This window comes from Camelina sativa, chromosome 12, assembly GCF_000633955.1.
Source record: "Camelina sativa cultivar DH55 chromosome 12, Cs, whole genome shotgun sequence".
Taxonomy (NCBI): Eukaryota; Viridiplantae; Streptophyta; class Magnoliopsida; order Brassicales; family Brassicaceae; genus Camelina; species Camelina sativa.
The window spans coordinates 3,212,996-3,222,485 of record NC_025696.1 but is presented as its reverse complement, the minus strand read 5'-3'; the positions used below and the strand labels follow the sequence as shown (position 1 = coordinate 3,222,485).

At 35.4% G+C, this 9,490-nt stretch overlaps 2 protein-coding genes across 3 annotated transcripts; both read right to left on the bottom strand.

Moving 5' to 3' along the window:
• On the bottom strand, positions 1,209–2,010 carry LOC104729839. Its single transcript, XM_010448864.2, has 2 exons — positions 1,552–2,010; positions 1,209–1,478 (listed from the first exon to the last, which is right to left on the bottom strand). The coding sequence occupies exons 1-2, from the start codon at positions 1,913–1,915 to the stop codon at positions 1,384–1,386; spliced, it is 459 nt and encodes a 152-aa protein (XP_010447166.1). The 5' UTR covers positions 1,916–2,010; the 3' UTR covers positions 1,209–1,383.
• On the bottom strand, positions 3,158–6,115 carry LOC104729838 (pentatricopeptide repeat-containing protein At4g33990-like). Of its 2 annotated transcripts, XM_010448863.2 has the most exons (3): positions 5,893–6,115; positions 5,100–5,808; positions 3,158–4,769 (listed from the first exon to the last, which is right to left on the bottom strand). In XM_010448863.2, the coding sequence occupies exons 1-3, from the start codon at positions 5,898–5,900 to the stop codon at positions 3,375–3,377; spliced, it is 2,112 nt and encodes a 703-aa protein (XP_010447165.1). In that variant the 5' UTR covers positions 5,901–6,115; the 3' UTR covers positions 3,158–3,374. The 2 variants fall into 2 exon arrangements, with proteins under 2 accessions (XP_010447165.1, XP_010447163.1); XM_010448861.2 differs by having other exon boundaries at positions 3,158–5,808.

Below are 9,490 nucleotides of genomic sequence, written 5' to 3'. Positions count from 1 at the left end.
TTCAATAGCTAGTCTCATGTTTGTGGATTATGATTATATTTTTTTTCGTTGGTACACTTAAAAAAATAAAATAAAATAATCTATTCATGTATTGTCGGTTTCAGTCGGCAATTGAACATGCAACAATCTCGTGTTTTCACTTAAATCACTCAAGATAATTGTGTAGAACTGAAAACAACATTTGACCATAACAGTTACGTAGTTGTTCTAAAAGAGATCTTTTAATCTTTTTTATACCATGTTTTGGGGATGTTGGTAATCTGCATATACTTTAAACTAATAAACATGACATCCTCATCGTAGAATCCTTGCTAGTATGTTTATGTTTACAGACGCTTAATTTATCTTGTGGTGACTAATCTCTGATTTTAATAAATTTTCAACGAACATGGTGCAGTATCATTTTAAAACTTAACAAAGTATCGTCTGATGTCATAGTAACAAACTCACAAATGCTACGATTTTGTGAACTTCACGAAATAGCTAAATCAACCGTCCGTTGTATACACTACGACATTGTAAAATGACATCAAAACTGAAACACTTGTGATATCGCCATATCGGTAGCTCGGGTATACCAAAAAGAACTAAGAAATTTCAAATCCGAATAGTAGCAACGGAGAGGAGCTTAACTTATTGCGACCCAAAAAGACTAATGTAACAGGTTATGGTCTCGAGTCCAAATATAATATGCACGGCCGGACGGCCCGGACCTTTTTTGGTTAAGGTACAAAAGAAAAGCCAAAATCGTGATAGTTGAAGATATTTTACATCCTAAACCTCTCACGATGGCTATGCTTACACATTTCTATAAGGCTTTGATCCATATCTTTAATAGTTTGAGAAAGAAAAAGAAAAAAAAAATACAATTCTTCCAACCAATTCACAATTCATAATTCATAGGTGTGATTGGTAACGTAGCCAAAACTGTACACAAAAACTGTAAGTTGAAGCTGTAAGCTTTTACGGAATAGTGCAAAAATGTAAAAAAAAAATTGTACAGGAAAGCTGTACAAAAAAGCTGAAAGTAAAGTTTTTAATAAAGTTTTTGATAAAGTTTTTGTGATCGGTAAAAAATCAAAACTATACAAGTGGTAAAACTTTGTTTGTGTCACCAATCAAAGCCCATATAATATAGTACCACATTAATCGGCTCTTACCACACACACACAAGATAAAAAGCAAACAAAAATCATACAAGGAAGAAATAAAATTATAATTTTTGGTTAACCATTAATTAGAATTCTAAATTTGAATTTCTAAAATCATATAATCTATATTACAAAACTGTCATTCCTCTGTACATCACATCAGAACAAACAAGCAATAATTAATTTCAACCGTAGAAGAAAGTAAAATTCATTAATCATAAATTGAAAAACATCAATTATTTGGTTCGCCGGAGAATTGTCGCACCGAACAAGCAACCACCTGTGCCCATTGCTTCAACCTCAGCTTCATCGTCTCCGGATCATCACCTGTTCCAATTCTCCACCGTCAGATCAAAACACAAAAAAAAAAAATCACAAAAATTAAAAAATTCACACATACCTTGATCAACGATCGTCGTGCTAGAATTGCTAACTTCACCTTCCGAAGCGATCGACGAAAGAGACGAAGTTCGTGACAATCTGCTACTATACTGTTTATTCACAGCGCAATACAAACCAAGAGCTGGTAGAGTTTCGGATAATCTCGGATCTAAATCAGGCGAATCCGGTTCGAATCCGAATCCAAGCTCGATACATCCTTTAAGCTCTTCAAGATCTTCATCCGACACGCTTTTACTCCGACCAAGTCGTCCCGATGGCCTCTTTCCCTTTTTCTTTAGCCAAGCTTCTTCTCTATCTGCATCTGGCGACCATGAATGCTGTTTTACTAACGGTTTAGGCGGTGGTGCAAATCGTTTCGACATTTTCAAAGCGGCTAGGTTTTTTTTTTTTTGTTTGTTTCTTCTTCTCTGTTTTGGGGTTAATAATCTCTCTCTCTCTCTCTGATGGTGTTTTAAATCTATACGGCAAAAACGCGTGCAGAGCACTTCTTTATATATATATACACTTAATTTATTTATTTATTAGCATAAAAATGTTAATATTTGAAAAGTGTCATTAAACTTTAATACCATGTTTTCCGATTTCTTTTTAACTTTTTTTGATTTTTAACTAAAATTGGTATGGCTTGTTTGATTAAATGGGAAATATAATTTTCTTAAATGAGAAAGATTTTCTCTAATATTTTAAATTTGATTTGTTTACCTTTTTTTTTTTTTTTTTTACCAGCAACGAAGCAAACACATTTTACTTATTAGATGTCATCATCATGTCTACTAGAAGGTAACCATAACTGACCTTAATTAGTAGTAAAAAGATTGGTGATGTACAATTTATGAATTGCTTCTTCTTTTTGTATAGTGCTCAAACAGAAGAAAGAAAAAGAAAAAGGACCAAAATATGAAACTTGACAAAAAGTTCTGATTATGCCTCGACTTTACACAAATAAAATTCACTTTTTATCATTACATAAGTAGAATCAAACAGTGACATCGCTCGCGGACAAGAAGTGAAAATGAGAATTTAACAGAGAAATAGAGACTCTGACAAAAGTATCCATTTTGGGTCAACCGTATCCGGTCCACGGCTGGTAAGTCTTCAACAAACGTGGCCATTAAAGTACTACTAGTAGTAATGTTTTCTCATTCTCTCTATCAATAATTCTTATTAGGGTTGTTGTTGAAATTATACAAATTTCAATAAAAATGATTTGGAGTTGTCATGTTTATTTTCTTAAAGTTGACAAAAAAAAAAAATGTTTATTTTTCTTAAAGTCGTTTTATTTTAAGAAGAAAAATCGATTACAACCTAAAAAAATAAAAGTCATTAGATGTTTCATTAAACGATTACCACCAACTTTGATGTGTGTTTAAACGCAATTATTTCCTCCGACACACTAATTAAAATACTGATTACATTGTTTCAACAAAAAAATAAGAATTCTCAATAGATTTATTAAGGACAAAAAAAACAAAAAAAAAAACGAAGTGCCATCTTTTTTCTGTAACCCAATAAATTATTTATACTAGTAGAACCAAAAGATTGAGAGGATTCAACGATTGAAACCGTTCACACGTCTCGTCCTTTGCCGAATGACTTTCTGCTAAAGTAAACCACAAGCTGTCCACATGACTAAGACAGGCTGTGCCCATTGCCAAAATAAAGAAGCTTTCTTTGTTGTGACTTAACCTTCGTAAGCAAAGTTGGAATCTTTTTTCCCACCCAAAGTCTTCCTTGACCAGAGAGAGATATATAAACCTGGTTCAAAATTGATTGGAACCGGTTTGAATTGAATACAGTGGCATTGGTTTTTCTCTAAAAAAATCACCAGTAATCACCACAAGAGCAGACTCCATCCTTGAAATGATGAAACCGGTTTGAATCCCTCACAATGATCTCTCTCTCAGTGATTCTTGATATGAACTTTGTTACGTTATGGCAATCACCGCATACCCTGAGATTCTTGAAGATCTGTATTGTTGTCTTTGCAGGAGTGGCGATAAGTGCAAATGCAATAGCCAGTCTTTCACTATGCCTCATGAGGATATGCTCTTTTTCATCGTCTTCAACATCTTGCAAGACAAATCTATGGTCTGGGACATACCCAACCATCTTCAGTTTCGCGTGTAATGCTGTTAACTCTCTGTATATCTCTTCATACATTGGATGTGTTTGGTTTCCCGTGTAAAAGACTTCGACTTTGTTGTTTACTTCCATCGAGCTCCAACCCGGTGTCTTCCTCAAACCTTTGCCTCGGGCGATGGACCTTATTGTATCAACTCCTTCCCATTTTCCAGCAGTAGCATACATGTTTGACAATAGAACGTGATAGCCAACATGCTCGGGATCAACCTCAAACAAATGTTCAGATGCAACTTTTCCGAGATCAATGTTTCCATGGACTCTACAAGCGCTGAGAAGAGCTCCCCAAATAGATGCATCAGGCTGAAGTGGCATGCTTTTTATAAAGTTGAACGCGGTTTCTAACTGACCAGCTCGACCAAACAAATCTACCATACAACCATAGTGTTTCAAGCTCGGTGTTATCCCATAATCTGTTTGCATCAAATCAAAGCACCATTGACCTTCGTCTACTAGCCCAGAATGGCTACAAGCTGACAACAGAGTCACAAATGTAATGTGATCTGGTTTCACTCCTTCATCAAGCATGTCTCTAAACAGCATCACTGCTTTCTTCCCATGCCCGTGAAACCCATGACACGCTATTAGCGTGTTCCATGGCACCGAGTTCACTCTGGGGATTTGATAAAACAAAGAGAGTGCATCCTCTAGTCGTCCACATTTTCCATACATATCAGCAAGGCTTGTGCCAACAAAAACATCCAAATAAAGACCGTTCTTCAAGAGACGACCATGGAGTTTCATACCTTGACGCAATGCTCCAACCTGAGAACAAGCAGGCAAAACGCTCACCCAAGTCCCTTGGTTAGGAACTATCTCTCCACCTTCTTCCTCCATTACGTTATACATTTCCATAGCTTCACTAGCAAAACCATTTTGCGAATAACCAGATATTATAGTATTCCACGAAATTACATCTTTATTCGGGAGCCAGTTAAACACTGCTCTCGCTAAATCTACAAGGCCTAGTTTTGCATACATAACAACAACTGCGTTCCCAATGGTAACATCTTCCAAGAACCATCCTTTCCTCAAAGTGAAACCCAACACAGATCCACAAGCACGAATGTCCCCTAACTGCGCAAGTACAGAAGCCAAACTAATCATAGTAAGACAATCTGGTTGAACTCTACTTAACCTCATCTCCTGAAACAAAAAAATCGCTCTAAGCGGCTGCTCATTCAGCTCATAAGCCTTAATAATGGAATTCCAAGAAATCAAATCTCTCACAATCATCCTCTCAAAAACCTTCTGACAATCCCTAAGACTACCAAACTCAGCATACAAATCAATCAACTTGTTGGAAACAAACAACTCAGACTCCAAACCATGTTTGATCGAGTATGAATGAATCGTAACTCCTCTATTGAAATCACCAGCTTCAGTGCAAGCCGAAAGAAGACTTACAACAGTAACTGAATCCATAGCTCTCAACCCATCAGACAAAGCCAACGCCTCTTTAGCATTCCCACTTTGACAATACCCTGAAATCATCGCATTCCAAGAACCCATATCTCGAACAGGCATCACATCAAACAGCCTCCGTGCATTACCCACAACTCCATACCTACAATACAAATGAATCAAGGAAGCAGCAACATAGACATCCCATAAAAACCCAAACTTCAAAGCCAAGCAATGAATCTTATCCCCATCAATCACATTCCTACAAGCTTTCAAAACGGAAGGGAAAGTTCGGTAATCAGGTCCAAGTCCAGAACTTGACATAAACAGACTAAAACACCTAATAACCCCTGAAGAATCTCCCGCACGGCTATAACCAGAGATCATCGAGTTCCAAGCATAAACATCTCTGTTCTCGATATGATCAAACGTATGCCTAGCCAACGCAACGTTCCCAAGGTAACAATAGTGGTTAACGAGTTTAGCCGAGATACAAACGTTTCTGATCGCTTCAGATACAACGAGACGTGCGTGAAGGCATTTCGCTGATTGCACATTAGTGCAGTATCTGAAAAGTGTGTGAACATCATCAATCTCTTTACTTTCACTCACACGATCTTGAGAATACGCAGATACTGAGAATTCTCGGACTATAGCTCCGACGGACTTCAAAACTCGTTTAAAGCGCCCACCTTTGCAGGTCGGAACCTGTCTGAACAGTGAAAAGGTTTCAAATTTCATTAAATTTTCGAGGGAAGATGAGATTATTCAGAGGAAATTGATTTCATTTATGTACCTCAACATACATACAATCAGGGGGCTCTTGAAAGTTGAAACCTTCCGACGACTCCCACCTCAAGGTTTCAGATGAACTCTCAGAAGATAATCAAACTCACGAATAGTGATGAGTCAGTGAAGTAGAGATGGTGGTTGAATGAATCAGAGAGGCGATAAAGCGACGGTGAACTGAAAAGTCCAACGGAGGCTTTAGAGACGGCCGTCAAGATTTTAGTTGGAATAGATCGACCGGTTCACATATTTTTCTTATTTGATTGCGTTTCGGGGATTTAATTAGAACCCGGTTTAATTTGTAAATTGTGCGGTCTAACCACAAAACTTGAAAAGAACGCTAAATAAGGTAACTAAGATTTGAGTCCAATAAGGCCCAAAATGTTTGAGCCCAAATAGTATGTATCCGTTGCCTTAGACGGAGAGTGTTTGTAGCTAAGCAATAATGCAGAATGTAAAGAGGAACAGGATATGATGTACTATATTTTTAGTTTCTAGCCAAAGTAATATGTCTGAGTCTGACATACGTTGCTCAAGCAGAGCCAATAATTGACAACTATATTCTCTTCCAGTGAGAACCTTTGATCCAGACCACATGGTTTGCAATTGGATTGCGTGTAAGAGTGCAATGCAACCATTCACTTCACATGCATTTACTACGATAAATAGTTCTTTATAAGAAAAGCAAATTAAAAGGATTTATAGTTTAATTAGACTCACAATCTTTCTTTGCCTCGAAGCTTTCTTCAAACCATAATTTGTTTTTTTTTTTTTTTTTTTTAAATAAAAATTTGCATCGTGAGATCTCCAATCAACTAGACAGGATCTTTTCTTAAGAGTTCAACTACTCTTGTAACACCTTTAATTCTTCTAGATACAAAATAAAAATATATGGGCATGACATAGATTCTTGTTCTTTATCGTGGTTTTATCTACGTACTCTTTTTATTGTTGGATTTATTTTACTTTTGTTATATATTTTACCGTGGAGTTAATGGAAAGTTATACAAAGCCTACGAACTTGCTATACATATCTAACTTTTTTTCCTTTAGAAAAGGTGTCATATATATCATCTAACCTTCATGGATTTTATAAGATATATCTCTTTAATTACGTATTGGATTCGTGTCATTTTTCATAATCGTTTCTGTTTTGTATTATCATCATCACTACTTATCGTTTTAGCATCTCTCTTTTGTGTTGTTTCTTCTGGTTGTTCAGGTTTTCATTGGTTTTTTGTGTTTTGGATTCTTCAAAGAAGGTTATATACTTCTGTTTCTAAACGACCTATAAGAAGTAACTTCAAATTTTAAAATCTATTTCGGGAAAGAACACGTCTCTAAAGAATCGAGGCCCATGTGAATTCTATATAATAATAAGTCGTACTATATATATAACTAAATTATTCACGGCTCCATTTTAAAAATATAATTGCAGAGTAGACTTTCCAAATCCAGTAGTTTTCCTTAAGAAAATATATTAAAAATAGGAATAAAAGATGGGAGACACGAAGGGTCACTTGTATGGTTACCGAGTCCAAGATAAAAGAGTCCATAATGGGGAAGAAACAGTATTAAAAAATGAGAAATTAGAAAAGAAGATCACAATCACATGTGATGGATCATGGATGTGAACTGTGAAGACCAACACAAAGGAAATGATGATCATGGACTATATATTATAATATATGTTGCTTCAATTTTTACAAATTTTAATTGTTTACAAGGGCATCGAGTGGACCACGTGGCATATGCCCATACCTTTTGTAGGTGCAGCAAACGTGATAAAGATTCTGGACTGTTCATCCGCTCCCTCCATCCCTCCAATTTTTTTTTTTCTTTTCTTCCGACTTTTAAAAAATCTTATCGTATAATATTTTTTTCCTTTTTCATTTTATATAATATCTTTTCTAATATGTAATCTTAAAACTCTCTCTACGCATCTTTTGTAGTAGTTGTGGTGAATGATGTTAATGCGGACCACTCCACAGTTGATTTAATTTGCCAGAGGAATGCGATCCCTGTAATTTTAATGGACGTTGTTTCTTTTTCTTCATTTCTCCATTCCATCCTATGGTAATAAGTCCATCAGTTTGTAAGATAAGAGTGGTATGTAGTTTATAAGAAAAGTGTTAGTGAATGCTATATCTCGTATAAGGGGATCAATGAAAAAACATGGTTTACGAAATGTTTATAATATAGTTTGTTAACTAGCTCTCTAAGATATATAAGTCGTTTTTGGATCAATACAACTAAACTTTCTATGGTTCAACTAGTAGTAGTCGTAGATAGAAAATTTGTTTTGAGTTATGGATCATCAGAATATATAAAAAATCCATGTAGTGTCGGTAGTTCCCCTCGATCTTGAGAAGCTCTTTGTCGGGACCATGATTTGATTGACAACGAAGAACTGGATTTGATTTTACATGTTAAAAACTCTAGAGTCCAGACTATATGGACTAATTTTTACCTTGCAAACACAAATATACAAATTAATTAAGACTTGGTGCTACAAAAATATAGTCTTTTTTTTTTTTTTTTTCATCTGAATTTTTTCATTGAAGAAGTGTTAAGCATACAAAAACGGCGGTTAACAACATAATCCCGAAAACTAAAGCCAGCGGTTAACAACATAACCCTGGAAACTAAAGCCAGCGGATAAAGGACCATCCCTAGAAGCTTAAGCCGGCAAGTAACACAATTCCGGAAACTAGGACTTAAGAACAGAAGAAACAAAAGCCAAGACCTAAAGTAAAAGTTTATAAAGGGAATGAGAGAAGGATCAAAGCTCTAAAACTGTCCAACTGAAACTGAGTGAATTCCACTAAGCTTTCCCAAAGAATCTGTAAGCGCCGAATTACAAAAATATAGTCAAATGAATAAATAATTCTCCATAATACAAAAGTAATGTTCCTACAATACATCTATATACATCTCTTAGCCAATGAAACCTTTCAAGATAAAATATCATATAAATATTTTTAATTTTTTTAATTAGACCATACATTACCTTTGTTTGTAAATGTTGAAAAGAAAAAAGAGTTGAGAGGATTATGTTTAAATAATTATGCAAAATCTCTACCTAAAAAATCATCCGGCTAATTATTTTTCATTCAAAAAATTTTATTGGTTAAAAAGTTATCTAATTTTATACTAGAAGTGATAGTACTTGGTCTCGTAATTAATGATACCGTTTAGAAAATACGAACGGCCGTGATCTTACCACATTGCGAACTGCTATTCGTGGGAAACGCAAAAAATGATAATGATATGAGGAAAAAAGCAGCGTTTGTTCATTGGACCACGTTGCCCAATCTCAACGGCTCACGCACGATCTGACGTCAAATTGAGGACATTGGCTAAAATAAAATAATAATAAACCTTATCGAGAATAAAATAATCTCCGCATCCAAACAAAACAACCCACCTTTTATATGAACGACGAGTGTCACGCCATGGACACTTGTCGACCTCTCTCCTCTCTCTCTCTCTCTCTCTCTCTCTGACCATTTCAGGTATTATTTCTTTCTCAAAGTGGAATTATTTCTTTTTTGAAAGGTTAGGAAAAATAAAAACTTCCTTTTTTTTTTTTTTTTTTTTTTTTT

Excerpts from the sequence above, each read along its gene's own strand:
- LOC104729839 (XM_010448864.2), bottom strand. The coding sequence starts at position 1,915 with ATGTCGAAACGATTTGCACCACCGCCTAAACCGTTAGTAAAACAGCAT. Across the intron at positions 1,479-1,551 it reads CACGACGATCGTTGATCAAG|GTGATGATCCGGAGACGATG; the intron begins GTATGTGTGAAT and ends GAATTGGAACAG.